The 13,652-nt window shown below is 46.0% G+C and overlaps 2 protein-coding genes and 1 long non-coding RNA gene across 36 annotated transcripts in view; 2 read left to right on the top strand and 1 right to left on the bottom strand.

Moving 5' to 3' along the window:
- The window catches only part of LOC106782269 (uncharacterized), a 114,041-nt gene extending 105,912 nt beyond the window's left edge, over positions 1 to 8,129 (top strand). The window contains exons 9-10 of one of the 2 annotated variants that reach the window (XR_011430079.1): positions 3,114 to 3,189; positions 7,341 to 8,129. This is a non-coding gene — a long non-coding RNA (uncharacterized lncRNA). The remainder of the gene's footprint in view (positions 1 to 3,113; positions 3,190 to 7,340) is intronic. The other variant, XR_011430078.1, reaches the window with a different exon arrangement.
- The window catches only part of BEND6 (BEN domain containing 6), a 55,905-nt gene extending 45,999 nt beyond the window's left edge, over positions 1 to 9,906 (bottom strand). For 6 of the 12 annotated variants that reach the window (XR_011430071.1, XR_011430073.1, XR_011430074.1 and 3 more), the window contains exon 1: positions 8,816 to 8,950. The gene's annotated coding sequence lies outside the window, so the exon portion shown is untranslated. Of the gene's footprint in view, positions 1 to 8,815; positions 8,956 to 9,687 lie in introns of those variants that run through there. The other 6 variants (XR_011430072.1, XR_011430076.1, XM_023624314.2 and 3 more) reach the window with 3 other exon arrangements.
- DST (dystonin) overlaps positions 9,399 to 13,652 on the top strand; it is a 440,189-nt gene continuing 435,935 nt past the window's right edge. For 14 of the 22 annotated variants that reach the window (XR_011430068.1, XR_011430067.1, XR_011430066.1 and 11 more), the window contains exons 1-2: positions 9,689 to 9,869; positions 10,457 to 10,518. Coding sequence is in view for 19 of the 22 variants with exons in the window: in XM_023624272.2 (XP_023480040.1) it covers positions 9,689 to 9,869; positions 10,457 to 10,518 (243 nt within the window). In the remaining 3 variants the exon portion in view is untranslated. Of the gene's footprint in view, positions 9,870 to 10,456; positions 10,519 to 13,652 lie in introns of all 22 variants that reach the window. The other 8 variants (XM_023624291.2, XM_070245730.1, XM_023624275.2 and 5 more) reach the window with 4 other exon arrangements.

Below are 13,652 nucleotides of genomic sequence, written 5' to 3'. Positions count from 1 at the left end.
TTATGAGTGACAGTACTTTTCTATCAATAAATTCATAGGATAATGAAATGGAAGGGAATGTAAGAGGCCATCTTCTCTCTGTTACCTGTGTTACCAAGCTTGGCAGCTGTAGGGCAAGTCAGAACTAGGAAGCTAGTCAAGGGTGGAGAATGCACATACTGATCAAAGAAAAAGCCCAAGAAGATGGAATGGATCTAAGTAACCTGGCTGAGGCCCAGGAAGTTAAATAACAGCAAGGAAGGACAGATGGATGTAGTGAGTTCAAAGTATGCAAGCCCACCTCAAGGTTCAGGAGTGTCAGAGACAGACGAACAGGGGACTCAGCAGTGACGGCATTTTGGGACAATGTTGTGAGCCCGTGATTCTATATAGAGAAGTTGCTCAAACAGCCAGGTGGAGACAGAACCTCAGGCCAATGTACATCCTGTTCATAGAAAGAGGGGAAAGGAAAATTTCTCCTTCTACCAAAGGATAGACAACATATATATATATATATATATATATATTTTTTTTTTTTTTTGTGGAGGTGAAGTCTTGCTATGTAGTTAGTTCGAGATAGTCTTCCAGTTGGAATCTCTTCCTAATATATTAGATACATTAGGGTCACATAAGTGGTTACAAACACAGGCAGTAAAACCAACTGTCTGGATCCATAACCCTAGATCCTATACTTACCACTCCTGTGACATTTCTGTGCCTCTGTTTCCCCATCTGTGAAATGGTGACAATTATAGTACCCAATTATGAGTTGATATGTTAGGTCTACAATATCCTATCAGTTTATTATTATTAACTGAAGAAAACAGATCCAGATCCCCCTCATACAAGCTTAGATCAAACGTGGGAGTGGGGGTGTCAAGAAGCACAGTTAACTAACCTGGATGCCTATGATGCTATATTAGACAAACCTCTATCTTAATTAAAAATATAAAGAAAAAAGTTATTAGAGCTATCCCTTTTATAAAGGACAGCTAGGTGGTCTCTAATAGAAGCCTTTTTCCAAAGCAGGCATCTGCCTGGCCTCGGAAGCTTGTTTAGCTTTCTGAGGTGCTGGGTTGAATTTACCCAAGGGATAATGATGGGGACATGGCAATGAAATGGTAAGAGTGGATGTATAATTTTTTTAATAACAGGAGTCTTGTTGGCTGAAGGATTAGAGGAGGTGATCTAAGGGAGAGGCCCAGATCTCTCGTGTACCAGGAAACAGCTGATATGCTGCTGGGGTGTTGGGCTGGCCTTCCTTCACCTTGGCAGGGATGGCCTACGGGACACTCATAAGGGAGGAAGGGCAGCTGCCCAGCAAACCCCAACGGAGAGGAATCCCTTTGCGGGGGGGAGGTGCATCGGAGGCGGGGAGGCAGTGCAAATGAAAAGCAGGCAACAGAAACCACGTTGGTTTTTGGAGTGTTGGAGAATCTTTACATCACTTGCTTGCTGTGACACTGGGGGAATTCCTTACATCTCTAGGCCCAGGGTCCTCATCTATAAAGCAGGGATAAGAGTAGTACCTACCCAACGTTGCTGTGAGGATCAAATGAGTAAATGGATATAAAGCATTTAGCAGAAGTTTAGCAGAGAGTACATACCCAATTAGTGTTAGCTACCACTAAAAAGAGTGATTGTCCACACCAAGGTAATGAGGAAGCCCAGGACTTGTCCTATGCCCTTTGGGTGAGGAGGAGAGGTGAATAATGATTGTACCAACCATCGCCCAGGGTGCTGCGGGTGCCCTTAATACAACCACTGAGACCCAGACTTCAACAGCCCACCAGATGGTAGACCACCGTGCGATCTGGTACACGATTGCAGTCCTGCAGCGTCTTTTCAACATAGATTCCTGCTTCATTACAAACGGCCACAAGAGGAAACTGTGCCTAGAATGGTGCACAGTGGTCCCAGAGGGGTCTGAGACATTTAGGGAATGGTTCAGTCTGTCTCCACGTGGAACGCATGAATGTTGTGCCACCAGACACCTCACAGCCTAGAGGACAGAACTGGGAGGAAACAGAATCCGGCAGTCGGAGAGATCAGGACACTTCTGCAAACTGGACCTGTTCACTGGAGTGAGAAAGTCACATGATGAAAGAACCAGCCTCATGCTGTGACCGAATGTGATCACAGTGATGGGATCTTGGGACCTAGTGTCCTGAGAATACGGTGGTGGGGGAGTTGGGGCTCACAGGGATGGCCAGCACGGGAAGCTAGAGATAATGGTACGTGGAACTGAGCACTTGGTATGGATGGGTGGGCGGCCTTCCACCCCAGATGTGGGATTACCCTGGTGGGACTGAGGGCCCAGTTACCAGGTCTCTGTAGCAGGCTGTTCAATGATGAAGAGCCTCATAAACTGTGGCTTGGGGCAGGATTTAAGAAGAGTGGCTGCTAAATTCACCAGGATGTCTAGGAGTCGTTTCTGGGAGCCGATACTAAGTCTTTCTGCCTCTTTTAAATTTTAAGACAGCGGAGCTCCTTGCAGACTCTGAGCTCAAGACTAGATTTTAGGGCCAGTGTTTCTGGCACAGAATGGGCTCATCCATTCAAACATCTAGATATAAATTGGGACACTTAACTGGCCTGAAGGCAGCTTGGGAATCAAGTCAACCCTTCTTCCTGAGACAGAAGTCTGTGGAAGTGGTCCTAGACCGTTAACACAGTCTTTCCCTCCCAGGGTTATTAGGATGGACATCTCAGTGACTGTTACCTTAGGGCATTCACTTCTCTCTCCCCCAATCTGTTTAAAGTTGCAAGAGGACAACGAGATTCACAGCCCACCATCTCCACCTAGTCTCAGAGTGGGCAGCAGTCACCTGCATTTGGGAGACTTTTCTGAACATTTACAGGTTAGAGTTGAGAGATTTCCTCTGCTCGTCCTAGACTGACAGTGCTCAAGACACTTCTTCCAGTCCCAGGGAAGATGCCTAGGTGATGCTGATGTTGACGGGCTGAGAGAATGCTTTGATACTGCATTCAGAAACTTTGGGTTTGTACAGTTCTGTGTGGATTTGTACAGTTCTGATGATTTTATTTTTTTTGGTAATAACTCCTTAAAAATCTGATGAAAACTATGCATCATGTCCCCCCAAAGAGACCCACATGTTTACTTCTCATTTCAGATCTCTGGAACCCGTCCATGAATTCAGGGTTAAGAACTCCTCCAGCAGAGATGGGACCAGCAAGAACAGGCTTCAGGTTTTTAGTTTTCTTCTTTGAAATGTAAACTTTACTGTATTCTAATTTAGCGTGTTTGTTGTTGTTCCTCTGTTTGACTCCATAAAGTACTTGGGGCTACAAAAACATTTGAAGATGTACTTTTCTTTCTGTTCCCAGATCCATGTCATGTCATTACACTGCGATAATGTCAATAATCTCTGGAACTGTGTGCTATTGAAACATCTTTAACTAATCATCAGTTACTCATCGCAATTCTCTGTCCTCCTTGGTACACTTGCTACCTCTGTTCTCTTAGTGACATTATTCTTTCAGGCTCTCAGCATGCTGATGCATCAGCATACAGATTATTAGCACGAAATATTTAATGCAAAAGTTCCAAAAGCATTATTGTAAGAAATGGAGAAAATTTAGCTATTAAATGTTCCTAGCATTTTCTTAAGACAATCTGGAATTTAATTCATAAACATTAGTTAATTAAGATTTTATTCATCTCATATTTGCTATGTAACTATAAATCTCCTACTTTCCTTTCCTTTTCTTTTTTCACATAAGAATGTGGAAATGCTTGTAACTTATATAGCAACTCTTATCTTGGATCTAGAAGCAATAACTTCAGCTTTCAAACTTGCTTTGTAAATTGCCCATTCTTAGAAATGGTGGAACTATTTTACACTATCTGAATAATAATGAACAATGCTGCTCAGTGATTTATAACTCTAAGAGCTCTATAATTTGATTTATGAGCAGCTCTCAAATTTTCCATTGGCAGTTCATACAACTATGAGTAAATTTTCTGGCCAAATGACTCAGTATTTTGCTGCATGACTAAGCCCACACTCAGTGTGGAAACTATACAAATGAATTCTATTTGCTTGCCGATAATAAATGATTACTTTCCAAAAACTGTCTGCAAAGCACTATAGAGTAAATGAATTCAATTATATTGACATTTTTAAACTCCCAAACTCAGCAGATTTTTTTGAGAAATATGTATGTTCACAAAAAAGAACATTTGTCCCCCACAACCTTACCATGGATTCCACAACCCATAGGACAACAAATCCTAAGTAGGCTCTAAAATTTCTAAAATGTTAAAAGAACAATTTGGAATGATTCCATGTGAAACATTATCCCTTACAAGGATGACTTTAAAGTTATTTTTAAAGTTTTTGTTCTGGTAAAGTGAATATAAAGTCTTTCCCAGGGAAGATTTGCTGAAAATATTTGATATTACCGCAAATAACATTGTTTTTCCTTCAAAAATTATAAATTTGAAAAGACAATAGTGATCCATCCACATGATGGTTCCCCTGATTGTGGTGGCTGGAAATGGCCTCCCAGACTCCATAGGTGATGGAAGTCCTTCCAGATGATGTAGCTTCTACACCTTCCAATACAAGAACATGCATATTGTTGACGCAGGGCCTGGTCTCAGATTGCCATGAAAAACCATTTGGGAATAAATGGGCCACACAACACATTTCCTCAGTTCCTCCCAATTTCTCTCACGCCACTTAATTTTGAGAGTAAAAAACTTCACCTAGGAACAAGTACCAGGCCCTAAGTCAGTATGATTTATTTCTCATCATTTATTGCTAGAGCTATTTTTAGCTAAACAAAAAGTTTAGGTAAAATATTTCAGGGTAATATTTCAATGTCCTTGTGTGATTACCAGTTGGGTAATTTACTCACTCTCATATGGGGTTGTAATAAAAACTTACAGACAACCTGGGCTAATTTCCAAGGCATTCTTATCTTTCCCCAAAAGTCATTTTTGGAGTCTGAGCCGGAGTAGCCAAGGTTGGTGGGGAGGAGACCATGGGCAGGGAGCCATCAGCACTAGTCAGGGTCAACTTTAACTCTGCAGAGTCAAAAGCAGGCTGACAGCAGAAAGAACCAGTCTCAGGGACTCAAGGTACGTTCAAACGAATGGCCAAACCACAAATGCCGGAAGAATGCCGTCTTCTCCCCTCTTCGTCTCTTACTTTCTCTCCCAGCGATGGCTTCATCTCCCAAGTTCCCTAGAAACTTGTTCAAGTACCCCTATCCTGACTAAAGGACCTTTAATGGCCTTTATTCAGGCTTTAATTGTATTTCTACTCATCCCTTTTAGAGTTCAATTTCTCCAAAGATTGTAGACAATGGCTATCTCCTCTATTTTTACCTCCCACTCCCTCTTCAACCCATTAATATCTGGTTGCAGCCTCTCCCACTACAATGAATCAGTTCTCTGGAAGGTTTTCAGAGGTCTCCAAGTCACCAGTTCTCAGTCCTTGTCCTTCTTAACCTCCCGTTTGTGCATCTGTTCTAGTAAGCACTCAATTGGAACACCTCCCACTTGGCTTCCACAGTCTTGCCTTCTGCTCTCCTTCTCCAAGCCACAAAAGGAAGCCATCTCCAAAGTTCTGATTCCACTTCTTTCTATGGTCTCTCTTCCTTAGACATGTTATCCATGTCCTTGACTTCAGCTATAATTTATGTTGATGACTCCCAGTCTATCTCTGGTTCTGACCTCTCCACCCATGCTTCCACGAGCTTGCTGGATAATTTCACATGGATGTCTTTCCGACACCTCCACCTCAATGTGTATGACACTCAGTTTGTCATCTTCTCCTTCAAAACTGTTCCTCTACCCTAGCTCAAAACTTGAGTCATCTTCAGTTCCTCCCTTTCCCTCAATTGGTCGATACACAGCTTAGAGTAGAGCCTTCTCTTCTTCCTGACGTTTCCTCCTGATCCATAAATTAGGAACTGGCGCCACAACTTCCTACCTCTAGTGGAGAACTGCAGAAGACGTTTCTGCCATTTCATTAGAGCCCCTTACTCACTCTTGTCTTTGGGAGGTGGAGTGACTTCGTGATGAGGGAAATGGGGGAGGGCCTGCCAGCTTCCAATGGGCAGAGCTGATGTATAAAATGTCCCTTCCTACACATGGTCCTGCCTCTTGCTCACTCATGCTGCATGCCTTGTGAGTTGGAGAGTGTCAGGCTCTTTTTATCCTCTGGTCTGCGGGTAAGAAGTAGTACAAGTATGGCTCCTTCCTGACTTTGTGCTGGGAAGGCCTATGGTTCTTTACCTGTGGCTGGGTGGGCACGCTGAGTCAGAGAAGAAGGAATAACATGCCCCATTTTGGCCTTGGGTCTAAGCCATGTCCTTCAATCTGACTTTGCTCTGAATAAAGTTAATATTTTAATTTCCTTTGGCTCCTCATGTGTGTTCTCAGTTTGGTTGAGAATCCAAGGGGAAGCAGGGCTATACAAAGGATCTTCTACACGCCTGATGCAAAACTCTCTCAACTATTCTTCCCAACTCACTTATCTTCTCTTGGGTGATAGTGCTAACTCACCATCATAAAAAGTCAAAAGGTTACATAAACTGTTCCATTTTGATTTTTCATTTCTTTGCATGAAAGATTTGGCCATGGCCTTTCCTCCTCCATTCCTAACCCCAGACATTAAATTTTTTTGTGACTTTAATACAATGTCAATTATTCTTTTTTAATGAAAACCTAGCAGAATGAAAAGGTATGAATTATACTAAATTAACTTCCATAAAGAATTGATTGGCTGATTTAATATTTATTGAATTCCGCAGTGCATTAGGCATCACAGAAACACACAGAAAGAAGCAATTAATAACATGCCATTATTTGGAGAAGGAAATGATAAATTAGCAACAAACAAATCAGAAAATAACAAGGGAATCTAAATATGAAATTCTTTCAATGACTTGGTTTGCTTATTATTAGTATCCTTGAGATAACTCATGCAAAGAACAGAAATGAATGCAACTAAAAAGAAATATCTATAATCCTACTTGCCTGCCAAGAGAGATAAATGATGTTCTTGGGTGCACTTGAAACTTATAAATGGCTGCAGCAAGACGCAGGAAGATAACAACTGTGCTAAAGTAATAGCTCAGAAAACCATAATTGCTATTTAGTTGCTTTTTGTTGTTAAAAATGCAGTGTGGGGCAAACTGGTTACTATGCTGTGTTTGTGGTCTTAAGACACGTTTCAAGGATATTTAGGCCATTTTTGGCTCACTCACAAATTTTAGTCAATGAGAAGTAGAAAGTAAAGATGATCTTCTAAATTCAACTAGTTATTTCTCCCAATGTTTGCAGAAGGCTAATTCAGTTTGGTTGCTGTTTTAAATTATTCCACCAGGCCACTGTGAGTGGATGCGGTAAAGAAGTCTTCTTTCCTGATGTGCCACACAGTGCAGGCTCTCAGGATTCTCTTCCATAACACCTGCACAGCATAGGAATGCTGTCTCTCGCCGCAGCGGGCTGCTGTATCAGGAAACCTTCCAGCAATGTGCACACGATGCAGGGCTGCCTGTCAGCCCTGAGTGGCAGGGAATGAGGAAGCCTATCCTGACCTGTAGCAGCCTACATTCTGACATTCAACATTCCCTTATAAGGGGGCGTCCAGCAAGCAAGGTCCTTCCATCTTCAACCCCAAACAATCAACTAAGATGCAACACATCAACAACTTGAATGTTCATTTTGTTTCAGGAAACAAGTTTTACAGAAGAAAACTTCATCCGTTGTCTCCCAGGTTTATGAATCTGGCATTTAAGGACGCATTAGGTAATGCCTTGTTGAGTTTCCTTTAATACTGACACACACTCATGTTAAAGGCCTGAAGAACATCAATGGTTAAGCTTTTCTGCAGAGCTGTACAGCTGATTTTGTACAGTTAGAAAGCAACACTGACCTTGAGATCCTACAAGCAAATAACAAAACTCGAGTATTGTCATCGATTCTCTGCTTTTCAATTTTACAAATTACTTCTTTATGACGCAAGTTCTTCAGTTTCCTAAATATTCCACAGTTGAGTCCACCTCAGTAATCAGAAACTCCAAAAATGCAGTAATGTGTTATAATGTGTTACTCTGTCATCATAACTGCAGTTTCCTTATGTGAGTTAATAAAAGCAAACAAACGAAACACAGCCCCACGCAGGGAAAGCCAGCCTTGCCTCGGGAGCAGCTTAACGCGGCGGGGGCCCCGGGCCAGCCGGCCAAGGCCGCAAGATGCCGCAGCCTGCAGGCGCCGCAGCGGCTTCCTGGCCAGGTGGCCCGGGCGGCCGCAGAAAGGCGCACTGCAGCGCTCCCGCCATACCTTCTGCCTTGGCATCGCACCAGCGACCACTGTCAAATTTCCCGGCCACCAACTCTACTGTACTTTTTGCTGGTGATGAAGAAATGGGAGGGGGCAGGAGGGAGACAAGAGGGAGTGTGTGCATTTGAAGTGTGACAGAGCATTCCTTCCTCACACTCCCTAAAAGATTTCTCCTCAAAATATTTACAAGCCAATCCCCAACTTCCCTCATCTGCCAGTTCCCTAAAACGGAAATTGCCTCTCCCTTCAAACGCACTAAACACGGCAAGGTTGCACGGTGAACGCATGGATACAGGAGGATGGAAAGTGCCCATCTCTCGGCTGCCAAACAGCGCCAAGTTTGGGGATGGACCAGTTCACGTCTGCAGAGCGGAGCGTCCTAGTGGGGAGCGCTCCCAGTTACAGGGGCTGGGACACGGGTGGGCCTCCCAGCCTGGAGGACCCCAATTCCCAGGGAAGGCCCTTCCCGGCGTTCACGCTTCAGCGTGCGAGGGACCCCCGCAAGCAATAGCTCACCCGGCTGCATCCTCCAAAGCCCCAGCCTCGGGGCGGGGCGCGGGGAGGTGGGAGGTTGGGGCAGCACCGCCTGGAGGCTCCCGCCAGCGCCTTACAGTTTCCCCCCGGCTCCTCGGCGCCCCCTGACGCCGGGCTCCCCGGCAATTCGGCCGAGGGAGACTGGAGAGGCGGAAGCCCCAGGTGTCGGGGAGTGGAGAGGCGCCCGGCCGTGCACCCGCGGACGGCGCGGCCGGGCGGGCGGGCGGCCCCGCGGGAGGGCGCTGGGCGCTCAGGCCCGAGCGCAGCCCGCGGCCGCCGCCGAAGCCGCCGCAGCCATGTCCGCGCGCCCGCGCTGCCGCAGCCCGGCCGTGATGTCATCCGCCGAGCCCCCGCCGCGGCGCCCCATTCCCGCCCCCCGCGGGCCGCCGCGGCTGCAGCCCGGGCGCCGCGGCCCCGCCCCGCCCCACGTGCGCCCGACTCCGGGATGCCGAGGCCGGCGGCGGCCGCAGGGCGATGCGCAGGGCCCGGGTGGCCGCGGCGGCAGCAGCGCTGCTCCTCCCCGCCCGCCGCGTCCCCGGCGGGGCTGCGCCCAGGGGCTGCGCACAGACGGGGGCGGGGGCCCCGGGGAGGGAGGGGGGAGGCTCCCCGCCGCCAAGTCCCTGCCTCGTCGCCGTCTGCTGAGTCATGGCCAGCGCTCCCCGCAGCCCGGGCTCACTCTCTTAGGGCGGCAGGCGCGGGGTGCTCAGCCATTGGGCTGGGCGCGGGCCGCGAGCGCCGGGCATGACGCGCTGAGCCGCGCTCGCCCGTGCCCGCCGCCCCGGCGTGCGCCCCGCGCGGGTGCCTGTGCCGCCGCCCTCCAGCCCCGCCGCGAGCCGCCCCCGCCTCGCCCGCACCATGATCGCCGCGGCTTTCCTCGTCTTGCTGCGACCCTACAGCATCCAATGTGCCCTCTTCCTCTTGTTGCTTCTGCTGGGCACCATCGCCACCATCGTCTTCTTCTGCTGCTGGCACCGCAATCTCCAGAAAGGGAGGCATCCGATCAAATCGGTCTTTTCGGGTCGTTCAAGGAGCCGAGGTAAGACACGCCACCAAGGGCTTCTCCGGGCTCGGATGAACGGTTAAGCGGATTTGGAGAGAGAAGCCCGGCTCGCTCCCGTCTGCGCTGCCGCCCCTTGCCCCGTCGTTGCCCACTCCCCAAGTTCAGTATGTTTGCTGTCTAACGTCCCTTGCCCCTCTTGCCCTCACTGTCTTCCTCCAATCTGCCGGGTCGGGATAACCACGGCGATTCCGGGAGCAGGGAGGGGAGGAACGGATGAGGATTCTTAGTATGTTTGCTGAAGCCGGAAGGGTAATTGGAGCCGGGTCCCGGGCTGCGGCAGCCTCCCTTCACCCATCCGTCGCTGGAGCTTAGGGGTAGGAAAGTAAGGCATGGAGAGTTCGGGGCTCCCCAACTACCCCAGAACTTTCCCTGAAACTTCTCGCGGAGAAATCACCTAGAGACCGATGGCCTAGTAACCTCCCTGCCCTACAGGATGTCCCCACTGAATTCAGGGCGTCTGGAACGTGCCTTCCCGACCCTTGTCCCCCAGGTAAGTCACTAGTAACTGGGCAGGTGAAGAACAAGGAGTTAAATGAAGTCTCGTTTTTCTCTTTTCTCCCCAGATGCTGTTATGAGATCTCACCACTTTCGTTCTGAGGTAATTTATTTAGCGCGCACGCTCAAGGTCAGAAGAAGTTCTCTTTCCTGAGTACCAATATTAGTCATAGGCGTGTTTAAGGAGCCAGTAGGGCGTTGAATGGCGAGCATGCTGCCCCCAAGCCGAAAGTGACGTTTCTTTTTAAGCGAGTCCCCAACATTAACGCCCAGCGAACGGTTTTAGCATGTTCCTTGTGTAGTGGAGCCGCTGTGCAAGAGAGGGAATGGCAGCCTCTAACAGCACTACTGACCTTAGGACCTTAGTCACCGGGTGGTTCTCAGCTTCGTTTACAATCTGTAATTTCCGGTGAAGCTGTCTGGGTGCTGTCAGCTGGCTGTGGTTGTTCACTCGGATAACCAGCGACAGAGGAGAGCTTTCAGGAAGTTAGCGCAGAGCAGTTTGATCCTTCTGCATTTCATTTTAGACTTTCAAGGTTACCTTCCTATTCACGCACAAAGCTCTCCGTGTTTTATTGGGGCCCTCTGATGATTTTTGCCAGGTGATGGTGGTGGTGATCCGGCTTTATCTGATCATGTGTGCTAGTCTGTCCTCTCAGAATGTGGACCATCCCTCCGTGAGCAGGTGACCTGGGTGCAGTGAGTAGGTGGGACTGCTGTAGGTCCAGCTCCTCTGAAGAGAGAAAAATGACCAACACAAGATCTCCCTGATCCAGCATTCCTTTATGAGTTTCAGGCCATCTCCGACTTCGTGTGAGATGATTTTCCCTCTTTTGGGAGAGTTTCACACAGCTGGGCTTGGAGGCTACTGTACCAGTGCTTGATGTGGGTTCCTTATCTCAGCAAAGACTTTATAGTTAGACACCCTCCATTTACTTGCTGTTTACCTGAGAGCTTATCTCACATTTCGTTTCATTGGTTAATCAGATGTTTTATTGCACCCTAGATGTTTTGTTGGGCTCTGGTTGCTTGAAAGCTTTGGCTGCAGTATTGTAACATTATTAGAATGTTGCACAATGAGTAATTCTTCTGCATGTGGCCTGGAGGGTGAGAACTCTCTGCTCAGTTTTGGATACTTAACAGAATAAATTAACCAGTCAGGTAATCAGAGGTTCCATTCCTAGCTTTACACTAACTGCGTGGTGCTGGAAAACTCTCCTAACTTCTCAGCCCCTCAGGTCCCCGTCTGTAAGACAGGACCAGCAGTACTTTGCAGGGTTGTAGCGGGAGGGCGGGTTTACAAGTAGTTATGTAAAAAAGCCCACTTAGTTCACAGGAGGCATTCAGTACTAGGTCACTGTCGTTACATTTTGTAAGGATCAATTTTAAAATGTGTAAAAATAAAAGATGTTTGCCAAACTTAAAATCTTTTAAATTAATTAATGCAAGTTTATGGGAAACAACATAAACCATGTCTATTATGAAGCAGCACTTTTTGAATATCTCATTAATTAGTAGAATAACTCATTTAAATGTGAACAAAAAATAATGGTCGGGGTACAAACATCACAACTCAGGATTTTGATTTTAAAAAAAAGGAAATTACCAGTTCCATACATGTAACTGGATGTAACCAGAATAATAACCCTGTTATGGCTTATTGTACTAACCATCAGGCATTTTAGCTAAAGCACAAACGGAAAGAATGAGATGGGGCTATGTCTTGTTTAGCTCTCTCTCAGTTAAGCATTTGTCCTGAGCTTGCATTTGGTTAGGAAAGCTGCAAGCACTTGTCTAGTGCCTGAACTCAGTTCCCAAAATTCCTGGTACAGTTTGGCATCCTGTCTGTGTTTCATATTTGCCTCCTCTGCTGCCTGTGAGCTCCTTGAGGCATGGACTGTGTCTCGCGTGTTTAGGGCTGTATCGCCACTGCCTGGTACATAGAGGGTTCTTAGTAAATATTTATTGAATGAATGAAAAATCCCTCAGTGGGTGCTGATTCTCGTAACTGGGCAAATAGAATTGAGTTGGGCAGGAAAAAAAAGCACATCGTCAGGACATTGCTCAAAATTCAACATTTGCAGAGTCTTAACTCATTTTATATTTCTAGGCTTTTAAAAATTGCCCTGGAGTTTGTATTAAAAATGTAAGTCACTAATTATAACAAAATGGATTTGCTTAGAATATTTTTTTCCCTAGAAAATTAAATGTAGTATTAGCTTAGTTTGTGGATGGGCTACCTCTGTTCCTTTTCGTACCAAGTTCCTTGGATAAACTACTCAAAAAATGTTATTTTATAAGTAAAAATCCTGAGACTGTGTTGCGTGAGAATGTCATATTTCATCATGGTTTTATGTTTACCGCAAATAAAACATTCTCCCTTAAGGAAAATGTAGGGAATTATTTTTTCTTCTCCCTTTCTATCAAAGTGCCATTTCCTGCAGGATTTTCTCCTTGAGAAATATCTCTGAATTTTTTGGATGATAGCATATTAAAAAATTAGAATTTGAGTAGCATAATGGATAGTCGTGTTGTTGCTTTTTAGCAGTAGCTGCTACAAAATAATTATCAAAGAAAATGTTTTGATTTTCTGACAAGTCATAATCATATTGAACTAAGAAGGCAGTGTCTTCTGTTCCTCATTCCAGTCTCCGTAAGTGGATAATTCACTTCCAGCATTTCTGTAGTGGTCAAATGAGGAAAATGAGTGTAGGATCTGCTGACTCATTTTGAAATGGGAAAGCTTTGGGAAAGCTCTCGAACACATGAAGAAGTTCAGCTCGCACTTTGCTGCTTTACTTGGCAGAGGATATTGCTTCTGCCACCCACACACCCAGGAAGGAGGCCAATTGGATGGGAATTTCGGGATGTTCCTTCCCAGGTAGTCAGAGAGTACTTCTCCCAGGAGGAAAACCATGGCATCAGCACCCCGTTGCTTTGGGGAAGTTCTGCAGCGAGGAAGAAAGCCACAGCTCTTGTCTGAGGAATTCTTCAACTCAGTTTCTTCCTCATGAAGCTAGAATTAAATAATATAGATGTTTATAAGATGTTTTGGAACCATAACCACCAACGGCCCTTTTTATTTTCACATACTTGCAAACTCATCTTTACTGGCTTCATAGTCCTCTAAATTTTAATAATAGCATATGAGAATGTGAAATTATTAATCCATCCAGCAAGGGCTGAACCGTATAACCCCAATTCACGGACAGATAAAAAGGCCCAATTAGGTGGTTAGAAATATGTGTTTTATGTATGAATCTA

Source organism: Equus caballus, chromosome 20 (assembly GCF_041296265.1).
Source record: "Equus caballus isolate H_3958 breed thoroughbred chromosome 20, TB-T2T, whole genome shotgun sequence".
In the NCBI taxonomy this organism is placed as follows: Eukaryota; Metazoa; Chordata; class Mammalia; order Perissodactyla; family Equidae; genus Equus; species Equus caballus.
The sequence above is the reverse complement of the archived record's forward strand: the minus strand, read 5'-3'. Positions and strand labels throughout refer to the sequence as shown.